This window comes from Stenella coeruleoalba (assembly GCF_951394435.1).
Source record: "Stenella coeruleoalba genome assembly, chromosome: 1".
NCBI classification, from domain to species: Eukaryota; Metazoa; Chordata; class Mammalia; order Artiodactyla; family Delphinidae; genus Stenella; species Stenella coeruleoalba.
In genome coordinates, this window is record NC_137169.1 from 38,021,379 (window position 1) to 38,044,288 (window position 22,910).

Here is a 22,910-nt window from a genome sequence, read left to right on the forward strand (position 1 = left end):
AGAAAACATCTTCTATTTTTAAGCTTGATGCTTCACCCAGGGCCTACATAGTTTCTACCAACCTGCTGTAGACTCTTCTCAAGAGTCCCCTCCAAGGCCTCAAAGGAGTATCCTCTTTATTGGTGACCCCCACATGCTATTGTGAGAGCTATAGCTTACTTTCACAACGCTGAGATAGAAAGGCTGGTTCCCCACTGCTTGTCTCTCACACACTTCTTTGGCAGGCAGAGGCAGGATGCAAAGACAGGGTGCAAAGAGGAGTGGGCACTAGCTGGATCCACGTTTGCCCCAGCGCTCTGAGGTACTACTGGTGGGGTCAGGCAGTAAGGGGATAGAGGCAAGACTGGAAGACCAATAGGCCTGTTCTCATTCTTTTAGGCTGCCACAGAGCCCAAATTTCCTGCCACTCGACTGGCTCTGCAGAATTTTGACATGACCTACAGTGTGCAATTTGGGGATCTTTGGCCATCGATCCGGGTCAGTCTCCTCTCAGAGCAGAAGTATGGTGCACTGGTCAATAACTTTGCTGCCTGGGATCGTGTGAGTGCTGAGCTGGAGCAGCTGAGTGCAAGGGACTTCGTGAATGAAGCTATCTTCCACGGGGAACCAGAACCTGAGAATGGCCAAACTGCAGCTCCACCCCCTGCCTCCTGGGCCTGCAGTCCAAACCTTCGATGCTTCACTTTCGCCAGAGGGGATGTCAGCCGTTTCCCTCCTGCCAGGTAGGATCTGGAGCTGTGGCTAGGGCTGTTCTGAGTGTCTGTTGGAAGTAGACAGGAAGAGGCACTGCTCCTGTCCTGTTTAATAGGGATCTTAATATTGCTAATATTTACTGAGTACTTATACATGCTGGGCATTATCTCCTTTTGTTCTGTCAACAGCCCTCTGAGGTGGGTAATATTATTGTTTTTCTTTACATTTGAGGAAACTGAGGTGCAGAGAAGTTAAGGTACTTACTTGCTTTAGGTCCCTTAGATAGTAAGTGGTGAAGCTAGTATTTAGACCTAGGCAGTCTGACCTCAGAACCTGCACTTTGAACCTGCTTAAGTGCCCCACTTCTACCGCCTAAGTAAGAAAAAAAACAAAAAACCTTTTTACATGAGCACCCTCTCCAGTTAAAATGTGTGTTATTTACAACTGCTTTCTCACTTGCCCCCATCATAGTGAGTAGGACAAGTAACCTCATGATACCAAATAAGAGGTGGGACTTGCCTAGGAAATAGGGCTTGCTTAGGGACACAAAGTTAGTACCAGACCAGACTGGGGTAAAAAAAAAGGAGTCCTTCCAGTCATCTTATCCAATGCTCAGATGTATATGAAGTTGAATGAAAAAAGACTGTAATAAAATGCTAAATTGAGAAAAGGAGAGCTCAGTGTTAGCTGTAGGATGTGGGAATTGATCTTTGAAGGACTGATTCATTCATTCAACAAATATTTATTGTCTGCCAAATGCTAGGCACTCTTAAGTGCACAAGTCCTCATGGAGCTTGCGGCCTAGTGAGGGAGATAACTTTTAAAAAACTATTTATGGTTGTGATAAGTGCTACAGAAAAAAGTACAAGATGCTATGAAGTCTTACAGTTAGGAGATCTAATGCTGAGGAAGTGAAATTTAAGCTAAGACCTGAAAGCCGAGTAGGAATTAAAGCTGGTGGCTTGGAAGTGGGGATGGGAGAGTGATGTGAGGCTACAGAAGAGGGCTAGAGACAGATTTTGAAGGTTTTACAGGCCTTATGGGATCATGGACTTTTTCTCTAAAAGGAAGAGGGAGCCATGAAAGGTTGGTTGGTTTGTTTTGTTGTTGGTGGTTTTTTGTTTGTTTTTGGCCACACCGTGTGGCATGCAGGATATTAGTTTCCTGACCAGGGGTCGAATCTGTGCTCCCTGCAGTGGAAGCTCAGAGTCTTAATCACTGGGCATCCAGGGAAGCCCCAGCCATGAAAGGTTTTAAGCTGGGGAATAACATGATCAGATCTGAATTTTTAAAATATCATTCTGGCTGCTGTGTGGAAAATAGATTGGAGAGGGGCAAGAAATGGAGTTGTAAATTAGGAGGCTTTTGCAATTGTCTTAGCTGCTGGTTTGAGGGAAGACTGCATGCTTAAGAGAAGTAAGAGATGAGGTTGGAAAAGTACATGGGGGCCATGTGTGGGAATCTTGAATGTCACGAGCTTTCAGGTTGGGGGAAGGGGATTTTCCTGGTGGTCCAGGGTTGCTTATAAATGGCTGGAATTACCAGGGCTGGGCAGCTTCAGACATGTGCCTTTTAATTCATATTGCTGTAATTGCAATACGTTCATCTGTTCTAGAGAACCACTGAAGACGGTTTCTGAATAGAGGAAAGGTAATAATGTACAGTGGTTAAGAAAACCTAGGTTTGGATCCTGTCTTCACCATATTAGACGTGTGGCATTGGATAACTGAGCCTTGGTTTCCTTATCAGGAAAATAATCTGGAAAGTAATGGTAGTAATAGCTGACAGTATAGCTCACTGTGCCAGCTACTGTTCTAAGTACTTGTCTTCTATTACTTCCTTTAATTCTTACACTAATCCTATCTGATAGGTACTCTTATTACAGATGAGGAAACTGAGGCACAGGAAGTTGAGTAATTTGCAGAAGGTCACACAACTGATGAGCAACCGGGCTGGATTTGAGATCCAGGCAGTCAGGCTCTAGAATCTGGGTTCTCCTGCCTCACAGGGTTGTGGTGAGGATTAAAGGAAATGATGCATATTAAACACCTAGTATAGTACCTGCAATATCGATGTTATTCCTATCAAGGTTGTGCTTCAGGAAGATCATTTTAGTCACTGTGAGGAGGGCATAGATGGGAGCAGGATTAGAGACCAATTTGGAGGCTCTGGCTTTAGGCAGATCAATGGAGTAAGACCCATGTGGTTTCCTAAGTTGCCTGAGGACATCCTGAGAGTAGTGGGGGAAGCAGCCCTCTATGTTTGAGTTTTTTTTCCTTCTCGTCTTGATGGGCTCCCTGTAAATCAAGGGGATCTTAATCTCTTGGGAGTTCAAGGATGTATTTAGGGAGTCCAGGAACCTCCTGAAATTGAGAAATTGTTGTGCTGCTTTTTTTTTTTTTAAAGTTTATTTATTTTTTATTTATTTACTTTTGGCTGTGTTGGGTCTTTGTTGCTGCGTGCAGGCTTTCTCTAGTTGCGGTGAGCAGGGGCTACTCTTCTTTGTGGTGCGCAGGCTTATTGCGGTGGCTTCTCTTGTCGCAGAGCACAGGCTCTAGGCGCGCAGGCTTCAGTAGTTGTGGTGTGCAGGCTCAGTAGTTGCGGCACAAAGTGTGATTTGACTTTGAAAATATCCTATCATGGCCTGAGCCCATTTGTGAACGCCAGAGGTGTTATGACCTCGAGACTGGGGATTGTAGGTCTTATAGCTGATTCTCAGTGGTGCTCTGTCTTATATCTTGTCACATCTTTCTTCCAGAGCCTTCCTGTCAGGTCAGCAAGGACCAAGTTTCTGCCTCCTTGAGGCTGTCGCCAAAGGCTGTCCGCGCTGAACCGTGTCTCAGGCTGAATGGCTGCACCACAGTTGCCCTTATGACAAGTGGGTTGGGAGTGAGAAGGCCTTCTGTGACAACAACCTGTCTGTTGTCCCTCTCTCTCTACCCACATGGGTGCTGCCTCTCTCCATGCCTTATTAGCTCTCATTTGGACTCTTGTAACAGCTTTCCCACTGGTGTCTCTGTTTCTGATTTGTTCTTTGTAGCCCACCTAGCTTTCTAAAACTCTAACTAGCCAATCATGTCATTTTCTTTTTTTTTTTTTTTTTTTTTGCGGTACGCGGGCCTCTCACTGTTGTGGCCTCTCCCGTTGCAGAGCACAGGCTCTGGACGCGCAGGCTCAGCGGCCATGGCTCACGGGCCCAGCCGTTCCGCGGCATGTGGGATCTTCCCGGACCGGGGCACAAACCTGTGTCCCCTGCATCGGCAGGCGGACTCTCAACCACTGCGCCACCAGGGAAGCCCCCATGTCATTTTCTTTAAAAACTTTTGGTAACTGCCTACAGGTTATAGTCCAAACTCCTTAGCATAGGGTTTAAGACCTTTTACCACCTTGGCCTCTATCTGCTTTCCAACTTCAATCTAATGTACCTTGTATTTCTAACACACCGGATTTCTCACTGTGTCTGAAAGAAGTTATGAGTTTGCATGCATCTGTGCCTTTGCTTTTTCTTTTTTCTTCTGCTTGGAATGCTCCTCTTCCCTTTTTTTTTTTTAACCGAATGAAGGCCCATTCCTTCATCAGATCTAACTCAGGTAACTCTGACTCTGACAGGCACAGTGGATGGCACTCTTTCCTGAACCCACAAAGCACTTTGTATCTCAATATGTAACCTAATAAAACTGAGTTCCTACTACATGCCATTCACTGTTTCAGGTGTTGGGGATGTTATAATGAACAAAGCAAGACAAAGTCCCTACCTTCATTCTAATAGGGAGAGAGAGAAGGGGTAAAATACACACAAACCTATACATATAAAGTGAATAATAAATACTTTAAAGAAAAAGAATGCAAGATAGATAGATGGGAGTAGGGGGCTGCTATTTTTAGTTGGAGTAGTCAGGGTATGCCAGTGCCTCTTTGATGAGGTAACTTTTGAGGAGGACCTGAAAGAAGTGAGGAAGCAAATGACGGTTATTTGGAGGGAGAGTGTTGTAGGCAAAAAGCACAACAACTACAAAAGCCTGAGACAGGAGTATGCGTGGCTTAATTAAGGAATAGCAAGATGGCTGGTGTGGCTGAAATAGAGTGAGTTGATCTGTGTTTTAAAAGGCTGCTCTGGCTGCTATGTAGATGAATGAGTGAGTAAGTACACAACTGAGTGTGGGTCTGAGAAATTAGTTTTTGCTGAGTAGAGCTCAGTAGCCCCTGAGGGCATGGACTTGTGACCTTGACTTCCAGTGGGTCTCCTGACTTGGAATTTGACTCTAAGGTGGTCTCCTCTCTTCTAGGCTTGGCAGCCTGGGTGTCATGGATTACTACCTGATGGATGCTGCCTCCTTGCTGCCTGTCCTGGCCCTCGGCCTGCAGCCTGGTGACACTGTGCTTGACCTGTGTGCCGCCCCTGGGGGAAAGACACTAGCATTGCTTCAGACTGGCTGTTGCCGTAAGTCAGAGGGCTGGTGTCTTGGCAGGGAGGGCTCCCGACCTCACCCAGTCAAGGGCACACTAAATATGATGGGCTTTCTGGTCTGGGTCACAGGTAGAATAGTGCTTGCTTGCTAAGCTGGTGTGTTTTTTCTGTTTGCAATGATTTTCTCTCTTTCTCTGTTAGTTGGCCAGGGAAGACTGGTGATCAGAGCAAGGTCTCTGAAGGCAGATTAAAACAGAGCCCTGATTAATCTACCACATGACACTTTCATCCCTCTGCATCTGTTTACTTTGTGTCTAAGATTAAGTTCCATTTCCTTAGCCTGCCAGCTAAAGTGATAAGATCTGGCTGCAGCAGCCTGTTATAGCTTTATTTTCCTTTTTTAATAAATTTATTTATTTTTGGCTGCGTTGAGTCTTCGTTGCTGCACACGGGCTTTCTCTAGTTGCGGTGAGTGGGCTTCTCACTGCAGTGGCTTCTCTTGTTGTGGAGCACAGGCTCTAGGTGCGCGGGCTTCAGTAGTTGTGGCTCACAGGCTCTAGAGCGCAGGCTCAGTAGTTGTGATGCACAGGCTTAGTTGCTCCAGGCATGTGGGATCTTCCTGGACCAGGGCTCGAACCCGTGTCCCCTGCATTGGCAGGTGGATTCTTAACCACTGCACCACCAGGGAAGTCCCCCGTTATAGCTTTACTGTGTCATTCTGCCCCAGGCTTTATGTGCTTCTGCCAAAACCTGCTATTCTTTGTTGCCTGAATAAGCCTCCAACTTTGCCATGTTATGGATTCTCTCTGGAATACCCCCACCTTATCACAGCTGGCCTGTCAATGCCCTTTAAGCTTTCCAGCCTCAGCTCAAGTGTACCACCTCCTGGAAGTCTTCCCTCGTGATCCCTGCTGGCCAGTTGAGAAGTGCTGCCTCTGTCTCCTGTGCTCCCACACCATGGGCATCACCTTTGCAACTGTTAGCACATTAGCCTTGCATCAGAGCTTTACTGCGTATGCATCTTCTTCCTCCTCAAGATTATAAATTCCTTGAGGACAGGCCCAAGTCTTACTCAATAGTATAGCCCAGGCTGGGCATTATACATTGTAAGTATTCACTTCAACCATCCGTTGGCCAACATCCTGCCTTAAATAGGCAGTATTTTTATCTTGAGAAATATCCACAAGGGGGCTGTATTTTTCACACTGATCCTGGAACTCAGCCAGGCTTAACTTGCCATATGCCCTAGCCTTTTTGTTGGGCCTGGATCCTTCTTTTCCAGTTCTCATTAGCCAACTTGCACAGTTTGAGTCAGCTTCCAGCCTCAAGGTAGGTCCTACAGGTGATTCAGAGAGGTACCACATTTGATCACCAGCTCTGGAAGTCCAGAGAGAATGGAGAAGAAATGTTGATATGGTTTAAGGGGTCCAATTCAAGGGAGCCCAGCCTGTGTACTGGGCTGTGTTAATCTGACTGAGTGCTGTGAGAATCCATCAGAAGGGGGAATGGATAAGGTAGGGTTACTTGGATGAGGAGGGACTGGCACTCAGAAGAGGAAGAAGGGCCAAGGAGAAGTAACTGAGAGTTGCTTTTCTAAGGTATGCTGAATTACCAACACCTCACCCTTATCCCAGTTCCTCACTCAAATGACTCTGTGATCCCAAGGAGATAGGAATTACAGGGTAAGAAGGGACCAGCCCTCATATTTTATGGAGGGGGAAATTGAGCTCTAGAGAGATTAAATAATTTGAATCTTTTTTTTTTTTTTTTTTGGCGGTACGTGGGCCTCTCACTGTTGTGGCCTCTCCTGTTGCAGAGCACAGGCTCCGGATGCGCAGGCTTAGTGGCCATGGCTCACGGGCCCAGCCGCTCACGGCATGTGGGATCTTCCTGAACTGGGGCACGAACCCGCGTCCCCTGCGCAGGCGGACTCTCAACCACTGCGCCACCAGGGAAGCCCAATAACTTGAATCTTTTACATGAGTTGGAGGTAGAGCCAGAACTAGAGCCCAGCTTTTCTTTTCTCAGTTGATATCCTGCTGCAAATTCCTCTTGAGCAGAGAATCCAATTTTGACTTCTTTGAGTGCCCTCAAAAATTGGGACATATTTCTTTGTGGGAAGACTAAGCTGGTTCACCATTGGATAAGGTATGTATTCTCTAGTTCTTCACCACAGTGCCACAGTGCCCACTGCTCCCTTTCACTCCTTGACTCTGAGGCCACGTATCAGTTGCCATTTATCATTAAGCTTGCAGTAATATTATTTTTATATTTATATTTTATTTATTTATTTATTTATTATTATATTTATTTATTTATATTTTATTTTATATTTATATTTATATTATTATTATAGTAGAGCCAAGAGCAAAGTGAGATATTTCTTGAACTCGTGTCTATCACAAAAGGGAAAATGAAAGAAAGATGATGAATCATTTAGGATTAGATTTGGTCATATACAATAGAAAACTCAACTAACTGGCTTAAAGAAGAAATGTTTATTTCTCTCTTACAGAGAGCTGGGATATAGGCAGTCCAGGGCTGGTATGGAGACTCCACAATTATTAGGGGACTTGGACTTCTTTCTTTTTGCAACTATTTTATTGCTGGCTTCCATCCCCAGGATTGCCTCGTGGTCCTCATGACTGCTGGAACTTCAGTCATCACATTCAAATTCCAGGCAGGAAGAAAAGACTGAACAAAAGGGGCACATCTCCTGATTGTATCAGCTCCTTTTAAACATTTTCCCAGAAGTCCCACACAATAATTCTGCCTACAACTCACTGACCAAAACTTAGTCATATAGTCTTACTTGGTTGTCAAAAGAGGCTGGGAAATGTAGTGTTTTGGGGAATATTGCTTCCCCCTCCCTCAAATAAAATTGGAGTTCTATTACTAAGGAATAAGAGGAGAGTAAATTTTGGGTAAATAATGTGTAGTATCTACCAAAGATGAAGAGAGACACATATTTCAAGAAAAGTGGGAGAGAACGTATTTCTTTAGAAATAAATGTTTTAACCTGGTCTGCTTTATTTATTTACATAACCTTTCTGGCCTATGTCGGTGTTTGCCTTTGCAACCCCCCACTCCGGAGTGTCTAGTACTGTGCTATGCATGTAATAAACGTTTCTCCTCCACCTGCTCCTGCCCCTGGGGTCTGCATTGATTGGCTATGCCTGAGAATTGGTCTGACTCTCCATTAGCACCATTGCTGGTGGGTTGTTTTCTTTTGCTGTGGCCTCTGAAGTTGCTTTATTCCTGCGGGCATAAGATGTTCATACTACCCAAAACGTCTGTAGATTCAGTGCAATCCCTGTCAAGATTCCAATGGCATTTTTTACAGAAGTAGAAAAAACAATCCTAAAATTTATGCTCCCACAGGCAATCTCGCTGCCAATGATCTCTCCACTTCACGAGCAGGCAGACTACAGAAGGTCCTTCACAGCTATGTGCCTCAAGATGTCAGGGATAGGAATCGAGTTCGAGTCACATCATGGGATGGAAGGAAGTGGGGAGAACTGGAGGGGGACATCTATGACCGGGTGAGTGATTCCTGACCTGGGACATCCAGCTAGCCAAATCTGGCATCCCCATCCTGGCTCTAGGCCCTGAGGGGGTAAGATCTAGCCATATATATTTGAGCATGTACGGCTGACTGTGGACCTGGCCAACTCTCCATGGGTGATTTGGTGAAAACAGCCATCTGTAGAATTGTTAGCTCAGTTTAGATAACTGGCTACTATCTTCATTAGAGGCAATTAGCAAAAAGAGTTTTAACCTGTCTGACTGGAAAAAAAATTATTAGGCTTATTTTATTTTGCAACTCACTTGGTTGCACAGTAACCCTCATTAAATTAATATGAATAAGCTCATTTTATTTATTTTTGAATATTAATACAGTACATGGTACAAAATGTAGAAGGCACAGCATGGTATCCAGGGAAAAGTATGTTTCCCTCTTACTCCTGTCTCACAGCCATCTACTTCCTCTCCCTCCAGATGACTATTGTCTGTATTTTCTACTGTATCCTCTTAAAATATTTTCTTTGTGTATATACAAATATAAATGTGTATTTTAAATCTACAAACAATAAATGCTGGAGAGGGTGTGGAGAAAAGGGAACCCTCCCACACTGTTGGTGGGACTGTAAATTGGTGCAGCCACTATGGAGAACAGTACGGAGGTTCCTTAAAAAACTAAAAGTAAAAAAAAAAAAAAAAAAAAAACTAAAAGTAGAACTACCATACGACGCAGCAATCCCACTGCTGGGCATATACCCTGAGAAAACCATAATTCAGAAAGAGTCATGTACCACAATGTTAATTGCAGCACTATTTGCAATAGCCAGGACATGGAAGCAACCTAAGTGTCCATCGACAGGTGAATGGATAAAGAAGATGTGGCACATATATACAATGGAATATTACTCAGTCATAAAAAGAAACGAAATTGAGTTATTTGTAGTGAGGTGGATGGACCTAGAGTCTGTCATACAGTGTGAAGTAAGTCAGAAAGAGAAAAACAAATACCTTTTGCTAGAGAAAAACAAATACCGTATGCTAACTCATATATATGAAATCTGAAAATTAAAAAATGGTCCTGATGAACCTAGGGGCAAGACAGGAATAAAGACGCAGACATAGAGGATGGACTTGAGGACACGGGGAGGGGCAAGTGTAAGCTGAGACGAAGTGAGAGAGTAGCATTGGCATATATACACCACCAAATGTAAAATAGATACCTAGTGGGAAGCAGTTGCATCACACAGGGCGATCAGCTCCGTGCTTTGTGACCACATGGAGGGGTGGGAGGGAGACACAAGAGGGAGGGGATATGGGGATATATGTATACATATAGCTGATTCACTTTGTTATACAGCAGAAACTAACACAACATTGTAAAGCAATTATACTCCAATAAAGATGTTTAAAAAAAAAAAAGGAATGGTAGTATATTATGTTTACTATTCTGAACTTTGTATTTATTTAAATTTAATAATGTGCCTTGAAGTTCAAGCTTTTGTTTTTGTTTTTGGAGTATAATTGCTGGATAACAGTTTATATGTACTTAGGATATTGACAGAGGTTACTAAATCACTCCCTATGGAGGCCAAATCAGTTTCATTTCTACTGGTAATGAATAAGAGTACTGTTTCCTCATATCCTGCCACCATTGATGTTGTCCAACTTTTTGTTTTTTGCCAAACTGAAGCATCTAATTTGCATTTTGTTATGAATGAAGTTGAAAGTCATTTCATATATATTTTTTAATTTTAAAAATTTATTTATTTTATTTTATTTATTTTTGGCTGCATTTGTTGCTGTGTGCAGGTTTTTTCTCTAGTTGCGGAGATCCAAGCAGTATGGATCCTGGCGGAGTCCTGGCTCTATCACTTATCAGCCAGAGAAGTTTGGGCAAGTTAACCTTTCAGTTTAAGCTTTAGTTTCTTCATCTGTAAAATAAGGATAATAGTAGTGCCTATCACATAGGTGAAGATTAAATAAGAATGCATTTAGCATAGCTTCTGGTATATAGAAAGCATTTAATAATATTGTCATCATTACAATCCTTATTATATTATTTCCATTCATCGGTCCTAGCTATGCCTTTTAGAACAGTGAGCTGCCTCCCATTTCACATCAAAATGCTTCAGACATTTGAAAACAGCTTTAATGTCCTGAAGAAGTCTTTGTTAATTTATTTGTTGAACAAATAGTTGTGCACACTATAACATAGTAACACATACTACGTGTTAGGCAAGGGTGAAGCACTTTAAATGCAAAGAAGAATACTATCTCTGGGCTCCATACACTCTTGGTAACTCTGTCTCTCCCCCAACTCTACCTGGCCATCAGCTGGAGTGCCAGAGCTCTGCATTTTCATGGCAAGATACCTACCTGCCTCCCCACTCACAGCTTTCTTTTTATAGGTGTTGCAGTTATACCTTTACCCATCTCTTTATATTTAGCCTTGTTAAATCACTTCCTTTTAGATATGTCTCTTATATATTGCATAGAGTTGGGTTTTGCTTTGTGAACGAATCTGTAAATTTTATTCTTTTAAAACAATTGTCACGATATATTTGGTTTTGGCTCTGTCAAATTATTTACTGTGTTTATTTTACTTTATTTAGGAAGGTTTATATATATATATATATATTTTTTTAATTATTTAATTAATTATTTTTGGCTGCATTGGGTCTTCGTTGCTGTGCACAAGCTTTCTCTAGTTGGTGCGAGTGGGGGCTACTCTTGGTTGCGGTGCGCAGACCTCTCATTGTGGTGGCTTCTCTTGTTGCGGAGCACGGGCTCTAGGCACATGGGCTTCAGTAGTTGTGGCTCACGAGCTCTAGAGCGCAGGCTCAGTAGCTGTGGCGCATGGGCTTAGTTGCTCTGTGGCATGTAGGATCTTCCCAGATTAGGGTTCGAACCCATGTCCCTTGCATTGGCAGGTGGATTCTTAACCACTGTGCCACCAGGGAAGTCCCAGGAAGGTTTATATTTTAATTCTACATTAGATAATTTCAATATGAAAACTCTTTGGGGGTTTAATTCTACTGGTGGTTGTTTCTGCTAACACTTGCTCAAGGAAGCTTGTTTCCCTTTAAAATTTTTTTTTTGTTTTTTGTGGTATGCGGGCCTCTCACTGTTGTGGCCTCTCCCATTGCGTTGCAGAGCACAGGCTCCGGATGCGCAGGCTCAGCGACCATGGCTCACAGGCCCAGCCGCTCTGCTGGGAAGATGTGGGATCTTCCCAGACCGGGGCACGAACCCGTGTCCCCTGCATTGGCAGGCAGACTCTCAACCACTGCGCCACCAGGGAAGCCCTCCCTTTAAATTTTGTGGTCATTTTTATCACCTTTCATAATTTTCTAACAATTTTTCTGTTGGAGTATAACAGAAGTGATCAAATCATCAATATACTGCTTAAAGAATGATCTTATAGTGAAATATATTATTACTACCCTTTCAAGAAGTATGATACTACCAGCATCCCAGAAACACTCTTATGCCCCTTTCTGTCTTCCTAGAGGTGATCACTATTCTGACTTCTAAAACCATGGATGTACTTCATATAAATGTAATCATATACTATGTACTCTTGTCTGACTTTTTTCTCTCATTATGTTTGTGAGATTCATCCATGTTGTTGCCCCTGGCAGTGGTTTATTCATTGTTGTTGCTGTATTATATATTATGGTGTATATACAGAATTTATAGTCTATTCTATTCGTAAGAGACATTTGAGTCACTTCCAGTTTGGGGCTATTACAAACAACACTGCTGTGATCATTCCTGTAAATGTGTTTTGTTGCACTATGTACACATTCCTGTTGAATTTCTGAGTCATAGAGTATGTATATGTTCAGTTTTAGTCACTACTGTCAAAGTTTTCCAAGTGATTGTGCGAGTTTACATTCCTACCTACAGTGCATGAAAATTCCTGGTGTTCCACAACCTTATCAACATATACTATTTTGGGACTTCCCTGGTGGTCCAGTGGTTAAGACTCTGTGCTTCCACTGCAGGGGGCACGGGTTTGATCTCTGGTCGGGAAACTAATATCCTGTGTCCCGCATGCTGTGTGATGTGGCCAAAAAAAAAAATGTGTGTGTGTGTGTGTGTGTGTGTGTGTGTGTGTGTATACACTATTTTTTCCTCACTTTAGCCATTTTGATGGGCGTATAATGGTATTTGCATTGTGATGTTAATTTTTGTTTCACTGATGACTAATGAGTTTGGACACTTTTTCATGTGTTGATTGGCTATTTTTTTTTGAAGTGAGAATTCAAGTCTTTTGCCTGTTTTTCCTATTATCTGTCTCTTTTTAATGTGTCTGTCTATTTTTATTTATTTACTTCTAAATTTTATTTACTTTTTATTTTATTTATTTATTTGGCCGCACCATGGGGCTTGTGGAATCTTAGTTCCCTGACCAGGGTTTGAACCCATTCCCTCACATTCCCTCAGCAGTGAAAGTGTGGAGTCCTAACCACCGGACCACCAGGGAATTCCCTGTCTGTCTTTAAGGATTTACTTCTTATTTATTTATTTATTTTTGGTTGCGTCGGGTCTCAGTTGCGGCACGCGGGATCTTTCATTGTGGCACATGGGCTCTTCATTGAGGCATGCGGGCTTCTCTCTAGTTGTTGCACGTGGGCTCCAGAGCTCGCGGGCTCAGTAGTTGTGGCCAGAGCGTGTGGTCCCTGTAGTTGCAGCACACGGGCTCTAGTTGTGGTGCACGGGCTTAGTTGCTCCATGGCATGTGGGATCTTAGTTCCCTGACCAGGGATTGAACCTGTGTTGCCTGCATTGGAAGGTGGACTCTTAACCACTGGACTACCAGGGAAGTCCCCTTGTTTGTCTCTTTTTAATGTGTGAGTGTTCCTTTATGTATTCTGGATATGAGTCCTTTATATATATGTATTATAAATATCTTCTTCCGCTCTGTAACTTATCTTTTCACCCTCTTAGGATGAAACAGAAGTTCTTAATGTAGTCTAATTTGTCACAATGGTTAATGCTTTTGGGTCTTATTTTTTTTAATTTATTTTATTGAAGTATAGTTGATTTACAGTGTTGTGTTAATTTCTGCTGTACAGCACAGTGATTCAGTTATACAAATATATATACAGTCTTTTTCACATTCTTTTCCATTATAGCTTATCACAGGATATTGAATATAGTTTCCTGGGTTATTTCTATATATAATAGTTTGCGCCTGCTAATCCCAAACTCCCAATCCATCCCTCCCCCAACCCCTCTCCCCTTTGGCAACCACAAGTCTGTTCTCTATGTCTGTGAATCTGTTTCTATTTTGTATATAAGTTCATTTGTGTCATATTTTAGATTCCACATATAAGTGATATCATATGGTATTTGTCTTTCTTTTTCTGACTTACTTCACTTAGTATGATAATCTTTAGGTCCATCCATGTTGCTGCAAATGGCATTATTTCATTCTTTTTTGTGGCTGAATAGTATACTATTATATATGTGTACCACATCTTCTTTATCCATTCATGTGTCAGTGGACATTTAAGTTGTTTCCTTGTCTTGGCTATTGTGAATAGTGCTGCTAGGAACATAGGGGTGCATGTATCTCTTTGAATTATAGTTTTGTCTGGATATATGCCCAGGAGTGGGATAGCTGGATCATACGGCAACTCTATTTTAGTTTTTTGAGGAACCTCTGTACTGTTTTCTGTAATGGCTGTACCAATTTACATTCCCACCAACAGTGTAGGAGGGTTCCCTTTTCTTCACATTAGGTCTTATTTAAGATACCTTTGCCTACCCTAAGGTAATAAAGATATTCTAGTACTACCTTCTAGAAACATTTTTTTTTTTTTTTTTGTGGTACACGGACCTCTCACTGTTGTGGCCTCTCCCGTTGCGGAGCACAGGCTCCGGACGTGCAGGCTCAGCGGCCATGGCTCACGGGCCCAGCTGCTCCACGGCATGTGGGATCTTCCTGGACCGGGGCACGAACCCATGTTCCCTGCATTGGCAGGCGGACTCTCAACCACTGTGCCACCAGGGAAGCCCTAGAAACATTTTTGTTTTACCTTTGTCACTTAGATTTACAGTCCAGTTGGAACTGATTTTTATGTGTAGTGAACAAAGTTAGGGTACTAAAAATGGTATTTAGTTGACCCAGTATCAATTATTGAAGAGATTATTCATTTTCCACAGCTCTGCCTTGTCACCTTTGTCATAAATCAAGTATCCATATATATGTGGGTTTGTTTCTGGACTCTGTTCTGTTCTATTGGCCTATTTATCTTTCTTTTCAAGAAACTATACTGTCTTCATTGCTGTGGCTTTATAATAAGTTTTTAATATCTGGTATACTAAATCCTCTAACTTTATCTTTGAATTTCTCTTGGCTCTTCTTGGTTCTTTTGTATTTTCATAAATTTTGTCAATTTACACAACAAGACTTTCAGGGCTTTTGCCAGGAATTACATTGAGTCTAAAAACCATATTTGAAAGATAATTTCACTGGACATAGAATTCTATATTGGTAATTGTTTCCTTTTAGCATTTTGAAGGTCTTGTTTTTTTATTTTTTTAAATATTTATTTATTTATTTGGCTGCACTGGGTCTTAGTTGAGGCACGTGGGATATTTGTTGTGGTGTGCAGGATCTTTAGTTGCAGAATATGGGATCTAGTTCCCTGACCAGGGATTGAACCTGGGCCCCCTGCATTGGGAGCATGGAGTCTTAGCCACTGGACCACCAGGGAAGTCCCTGAAGATCTTATTTATTTTGCTATTCATTGTTTCTGTTGAGAAGTCAACTATAAGTCTTATTAAAACTTCTTGAGGGGAATTTCCTGGCAGTCCAGTGTTTAGAACTCAGTGCTTTCACTGCCGGGGCCTGGGTTCAGTCCTTGGTCAGAGAAATAAAATCCCACAAGCCATGAGGCATGCCCCCCCCTCAAAAAAAAAAAAAAAAACTCCTTTAAAGGTGGTGTGTATATCTCCTGCCTGGGGTTCATAGTGCTTCCTGAATCTGTGGTTTGATTTTCTCATCAGTTTTAGAAAATTCTCAGTCATTATCTCTTCATATAATTTTCTGTTTCATTTTTTTCTCATAATTTTGGGACTGTAATTACATGTATGTTAGGCTTTTTCATCATGTCCCATATAAGTTTTATATTCTTTCCTGTATTTCTCTTTTTTCCATCATGATTCAATCTGGATGTCGTGTTTGACCTGATTCACCAGTCCTTTCTTACCTGTGTCTAATAAGCTGTTAAATACATCTGTTGAGGTCTTTTTAAAAATTGAGAAATAATTGACATACATGTTAATATTGTATTAGTTTTAGGTGTACAACATAATGATTTGATATACGTATATATTGTGAGATGATTATCACAATAAGTTTAGTTAATTAACATTTATCACCACACATAGTTAACAAATTTTTTTCTTTTTTTTTGGTTGCCATGCGGCCTGTGGGATCTTAGTTCCCTGACCAGGGATTGAACCTGTGCCCCCTGCAATGGAAGCGTGCAGTCTTAACCACTGGACCACCAGGGAAGTCCCACAAATTTTTTTCTTATCATGAGAACCTTTTTTTTTGGCTGCACCATGCAGCTTGTGGGATCTCAGTTCCCTGACCAGGGACTGAACCTGGGCTATAGCGTGAGAAAGCTCGGAATCCTAACCAATAGGCCACCAGGGAACTTCTGAGAACTTTTAAAATCTACTCTCTTAGGAACTTTCAAATATATAATACAGTATTGCTAATTATAGTGATCATGTTGTACATTATATCCCCAGGACTTATTTGTTTTATAACTGGAAGTTTGTACCTTTTAATCACCTTCACCCATTGTGCCCACCTTCCACTCCCTGCCTCAGGTAACCACTACTCTGTTCTCTGTATCTACTAGCTCTTTCTTTCTTTCTTTTTTTTTTTTTACATTTTGCATATAAGTGAGATCATGCAGTATTTGTCTTTCTCTGTCTGACTTATTTCACTTAGCATAATGCCCTCAAGGTCCATCCATATTGTCTCAAATGGAAGAATTTCCTTCTCTTTTATGGCTCAATAATATTCCGTTGTATATATATTCCACATTTTCTTTATTTATTCATCTGTTGATGGGCACTTAGGTTGTTTCCATGTCTTGGCTATTGTAAATAATGGTGCAGTGATCGTGGGGGTGCAGATATCTTTTCAAAGTAAAGTTTTTGTTATCTTCAGGTAAATACCTAGAAGTAGAATTTCTGGATGATATGATAGTTCTATTTTTAATTTTTTGAGGAACCACCATACTGTTGTCCATAGTGGCTGCAGTAACTTATATTCTCACTGCATCTATTGAGTTCTTGATTTCAGTTATTATATTTTCCAGTTTTAGAATTTCCAGCTGATTATTTAAAAAAAATTCTAGTTCTGTAGAAATTAGAAATGATAAAATTTTATGTCTTTTCATCTAACTTCTTGAACATACGCATGATTTTTTCAAATACTATGATAATTCTAGTATTTGGATCTCATGGGTCAGCTTCTATGATCTGTTTTTTCTCTTGGTTTTTGGTCATTTGGTTTTATCTCCTGGTATTAGTGATTTTTTTGTTAGAATGCCAGACATTTTTTGTGAAGAATTACAGGGATAATCTGAGGCTCTAGATATCTTCCTCTGGAAAGGATTTGATTTTCCTAAGGCTGACAGTTAACATCAGAGCAGATCATCTTAATTCAGCCAGAAATTAGGCTGATTCAAAGCTGGAGTTTGTGAGGGCTGTTCTTTTTCCAGTTTACCTTTATACGTAGGGTATTTAATTTCAGCGCTCTAGCTCAAGGCATGAGGTGTTTCTTTACTAGGACCCTCTACTCCTTGGTGTAGACTCTGAACTCCAGTTTTTGTCCCCACAGTTCTATAAGACTGCTGAAAGTTCTGTTCATCTTCTCAACCCCTTATTTGTCACAGTAGAGCTGAATGCTTCTGGCTTACCTACCTGTACTTTATCCTCTCTAGGATCTTAGCCCCTCACTTCTTGGTTCTTTAGTAGATCTCTAATGATTTCAGATAGATATTTTAAATATTTTGTCAAGCATTTCTAATTGTTCCACCAGGAGCATTGGTTTACAAGCTATTCTGCTTTTACTAGAAGTGTAAAGCCTGATTTTGTTTATTGTCAGCTTATGATCATTGCCTAGTTAATTAAAAGAGCCCTGGTGGGCTTCCCTGGTTGCGCAGTGGTTGAGAGTCCGCCTGCCGATGCAGGGGACACGGGTTTGTGCCCTGGTCCGGGAAGATCCCACATGCCACGGAGCGGCTGGGCCCGTGAGCCATGGCCGCTGAGCCTGCGCGTCCGGAGCCTGTGCTCCGCAACGGGAGAGGCCACAGCAGTGAGAGGCCCGCGTACCACAAAAAAAAAAAAAAAAAAAAAAAAAGAGAGGTGTTTGGGGGATTGCTCAATCCAGGACCATTTATTGCTCTACAGGGAATTTTCTGGATCATGCAGGCATCATGAATTTGAACCTCCTATCTGAGTGGTTACAAATTCTGAGGGAGACTTTTTTTTCTTTTTGCCTGGAGTTAAAGCCAAAACAGACAAGTTCTCTTGTCTTCCATTGTGTCTGATTTTTCTTTTTTTGGCTGTGCCACGTGGCATGTGGGATCTTAGTTCCCCATCCAGGGATTGAACCTGTGCCCCCTGCATTGGACGCACAGAGTCTTAACCACTGGACTGCCAGGGAAGTCCCATTGTGGCTGATTTTTTCCTCCCTAGTTCATACTTTGATTGAGCATGTAGCCCTTTAAGGATTTTGACTTTTCTGTGGATTTCCATTCCAATTCTGTACCTCAAGTGCCCAGTTTTCTGCCCTCCAAGGGTTTGGGTTACTAGGGATTGATAAAAGATAGAAGGCACCTCCAATGGGCACATGAAAAGATGATCAACATTGCTAATTATTGGAGAAATGCAAATGAAAACTACAACGTGGGGACTTCCCTGGTGGCACAGTGGTTAAGAATCTGCCTGCTGGGACTTCCCTGGTGGTGCAGTGGTTAAGAATCCACCTGCCAATGCAGGGGACACGGGTTCAAGCCCCGGTCCAGGAAGATCCCACATGCCGCAGAGCAACTAAGCCCGTGTACCACAACTACTGAGCCTGTTCTCTAGAGCCCGCGAGCTACAACTACTGAGGCTGTGTGCCGCAACTACTGAAACCTGTGTGCCTAGAGCCCGTGCTCTGCAACAAGAGAAGCCACGGCAGTGAGGCAGTGAGAAGCCCACACACCTCGATGAAGAGCAGCCCCCACTCACTGCAACTAGAGAAAGCCTGCGTGCAGCAATGAAGACCCAACTCAACCAAAGATAGATAGATAGATAAATAAATAAATAGAAAGAATCCGCCTGCCAATGCAGGGGACATGGGTTCAATCCCTGGTCCAGGAAGATCCCACATGCCATGGAGCAACTAAGCCTGTGTGCCACAACTACTGAGCCTGCGCTCTAGAGCCTGCGAGTCACAACTACTGAGCCTGTGTGCCACAACTACTGAAGCCTGCACGCCTAGCACCTGTGCTCCGCAACAAAGAAGCCACCACAATGAGAAGCCTGTGCGGCGCAATGAAGAGCAGCCCCCACTTGCTGCAGCTAGAGAAAGCCCACGCACAGCAGTGAAGACCCAGTGCAGCCAAAAATAAAAAATAAAAAAAAATACTGCAATGTGGTATCACCTCACATCAGTCAGAATGGCATTCATCAAAAAGTCTATAAATAATAAACACTGGGGAGGGTGTGGAGAAAAGAGAACCCTCCTACACGGTTGGTGGGAATGTAAATTGGTGCAGCCACTATGGAAAATGGTATGGAGGTTTCTCAGAAAACTAAAAATAGAGTTGCCATATGATGCAGCTATCCCACTCCTTGACATATGTCCAGACAAAACTATAATTCAAAGAGATACATGCACCCCCATGTTCATAGCAGTATTATTTACAAGGGCCAAGACTTGGAAGCAATCTAAATGTCTATTGACAGATGAATGGATAAAGAAGATGCAGTACATATATACAGTGGAATACTACTCAGCCACAAAAAAGAATGAAATAATGCCTTTTGCAGCAACATGGATGGACCTAGAGATTATCATACTAAATAAAGTAAGTCAGACAGAGACAGACAAATATCACAGATCACTTACATGTGGAACCTAAAAAAAAGATACGAATGAACTTACTTACAAAACAGAAACAGACTCACAGACATAGAAGACAAACTTATGGTTACCAGAGGGGAAGGGGGAGGGATAAATTAGGAGTTTTAGGATTAGCAGGTACAAACTACTGTATATAAAACAGATAAACAACAAGGTCCTGGGAGTTCCCTGGTGGCCTAGTGGGAAGTGTGCTATAGGGAATATAGCTCCCTATAGCACAGGGAACTGTATTCAGTATCTTGTAATAAAGTACAAAGAAAAGAATCGAAAAATAATATATATAATATATACGTGTAAATATATATATTTACTGAATCACTTCACTATATACCGGAAACTAATACAACATTGTAAGTGAACTATACTTCAATTAAAAAAGATAAAAAAAATAGAAGGCATCGACTTCAGCTCTGGAATCCCTCCCTGGATTTGTGCTCCTGGTTTTTCTTTGGCTTCTGAGGATTTCTCTAATTTTCTATGAGCTATGCATTTAAAAGTATTAAAAAATATATATATATATATATATATATATATTTTTTTTTCTGGTACGCGGGCCTCTCACTGTTGTGGCCTCTCCCGTTGTGGAGCACAGGCTCCGGACACGCAGGCTCAGCGGCCATGGCTCACGGGCCCAGCCGCTCCGTGGCATGCGGGATCTTCCCGGACTGGGGCACGAACCCGTGTCCCCTGCATCGGCAGGCGGACTCTCAACCACTGTGCCACCAGGGAAGCCCTTAAAAATATATTTTATGTTTAGATATTTTGTATCACAAGGGTTTCAAGATATCTAGTTTACTACGTTCCTGGAAACAGAAGGTATTAATTTCTTCTATCGTGTGGTTTCTAAACATCCCAGTGGCCCTTCTCTGAGCATTCCTATGCCCTTCTCTGAGCATTCCTATTTAGTTAATGTCAATTTTTCCTGTGGACGCTAGCCGCATCACATTTCTTGAGATACGACCTGACCAGAATGCAAGGTAGTCATTATTTCTCTTACTCTGTATACACTGTATCAATTCATTCAGCCTCGGAGTACAGCAGGATATTGAACACTGGGTCATTACTAATTTACTCGGAATTTCTGCTTGACTGAAAATTTATAGATCTTTTCCACAGATGATTTTACTTCTTCTTTTAAATAAATTTAATTTATTTTTTAGCTGCACTGGGTCTTCATTGCTGCACGCGGGCTTTCTCTAGTTGCGGCAAGTGGGGGCTACTCTTCATTGCGATGCACATGCTTCTTATTGCGGTGTCTTCTCTTATTGTAGAACACGTGCTCTAGCCATGCGGGCTTCAGTAGTTGTGGCTCACAGGCTCTAGAGCGCAGGCTCAGTAGTTGTGGCGCACAGGCTTAGTTGCTCTGCGGCATGTGGGATCTTCCCAGACCAGGGCTGGAACGTATGTCCCCTGCACTGGCAGGTGGATTCTTATCTACTGCACCACTAGGGAAGTCCTGATTTTACTTTTTGAAATGTAAATACAGGACTGTTTTTTTGGGGGGATGGGTAGGTTTTTTGTTTTTGTTTTTTGGTCTTTAGTGCCCATCGCAGAGTGGGTTCTTAGTAAATAAATGAATAACTTTATTTATTTATTTATTTTTGGCCACATGCGCAGCTTGTGGGATCTTTGTTCCCTGATCAGGCATTGAACCCAGGCCCTCAGCAGTGAAAGCGTGGAGTCCTAACCACTGGACCACTGAGGAATTCCTCAATGAATGAATGACTTTCCATCTCTCACTTTAAAACTTTTCCATATTGGATATGACATTGTTTTAGCATAAGATAATTTTGAATCCTGATCCTGTTATTCAATATGTTAGCTACCCTTTGGGTATTATATCATCTGTAAATTGGATGTTTTCATTCAAATAGCTAGGGACAGAGTCAAGGACAGAGCCCTGAAGCACTGAAGATTTCTTTCTAGGTTGATATCAATTACTTAATTCAGTTTTTTGTATGTTGGTTTTGATTTTTTGCCCAGCCATGAGTATACTTAGATGTACTATTTTCCCACTGATTATTTCACAATTGTCCACCAGGTTAAAGTGAGAAGCTTTGTCAGATGCTCTGCAGTGGGGGGATGGGCTAGGGGAGCACTCTGCTGAACCCTCCAGGTTAGGGGCCTAAAACACCCCTGGCCTGAGGAAGAGGAGCCTGTAAGGAGCCCTAATACTTTACGCTTTAACACTCCTGGGCAGGTGCTGGTGGATGTGCCCTGTACAACAGACCGCCACTCCCTTCATGAGGAGGAGAACAACATCTTTAAGCGTTCAAGGAAGAAGGAGCGGCAGATGTTGCCTATGTTGCAGGTGCAGCTTCTTGCGTGAGTAATAGATTTACAGAAACTCAGGACTTTGGGCCACAGTGCTGTGGTGGGGTCTGGTCACCTGGGGGGCTTGGGGGCTAGAAGCTGTTGCCAAGACCATTACCCGTAGAAGGGTCTTCTGGCTGGGAATCTGCCTGGAGGAGACAATCATCATTGGATGGTCTTTCTCTGGGACATAAAGACTCTATGTGGAGATTGGTTCAAGATGGCGTAGAAGGATGTGCGCTCACTCCCTCTTGTGAGAGCACTGGAATCACAGCTAACTGATGAACAGTCATCAACAGGAAGACACTGGAACTCAACAAAAGAGATATCCCACATCCAAAGACAAAGGAGAAGCCACAATGAGATGGTAGGTGGGGCGCAATCACAATAACATCAAATCCCATAACCGCTGGGTGAGTGACTCACAAACTGGAGTGAAGGTTCTGAGCCCTACGTCAGGCTTCCAAACCTGCGGATCTGGCAGTGGGAGGAGGAATTCCCAGAGAATCAGACTTTGAAGGCTAGTGGGATTTGATTGCAGGACTTTGACAGGACCGGGGGAAACAGACTCCACTCTTGGAGGACACACACAAAGTATTGTGTGTATCAGGACCCAGGGAGAAGGAGCAGTGACCCCATAGGAGACTGAACCAGACCTACCTGCTAGTGTTGGAGGGTCTCCTGCAGAAGCGGCAGGGACAAGGACACTGGCAGCAGAGGTTCTGGGATGTACTCCTTGGCATGAGCCCTCCCGGAGCCCACCATTAGCCCCACCAAAGAGCCTCTAGGCTCCAGTGCTGATCA

The 22,910-nt window shown here is 42.5% G+C and overlaps 1 protein-coding gene across 2 annotated transcripts in view; it reads left to right on the forward strand.

The window, feature by feature from the left end:
* Window positions 1-22,910, forward strand: part of NSUN4 (NOP2/Sun RNA methyltransferase 4) — a gene marked incomplete at its 5' end in the record, with an annotated part of 35,103 nt that overhangs the window by 3,599 nt on the left and 8,594 nt on the right. For both annotated transcript variants that reach the window (XM_079926429.1, XM_079926430.1), the window contains 4 exons: window positions 379-722; window positions 4,980-5,134; window positions 8,483-8,643; window positions 21,994-22,118. In XM_079926429.1, the coding sequence (XP_079782555.1) occupies window positions 379-722; window positions 4,980-5,134; window positions 8,483-8,643; window positions 21,994-22,118 (785 nt within the window). The remainder of the gene's footprint in view (window positions 1-378; window positions 723-4,979; window positions 5,135-8,482; window positions 8,644-21,993; window positions 22,119-22,910) is intronic.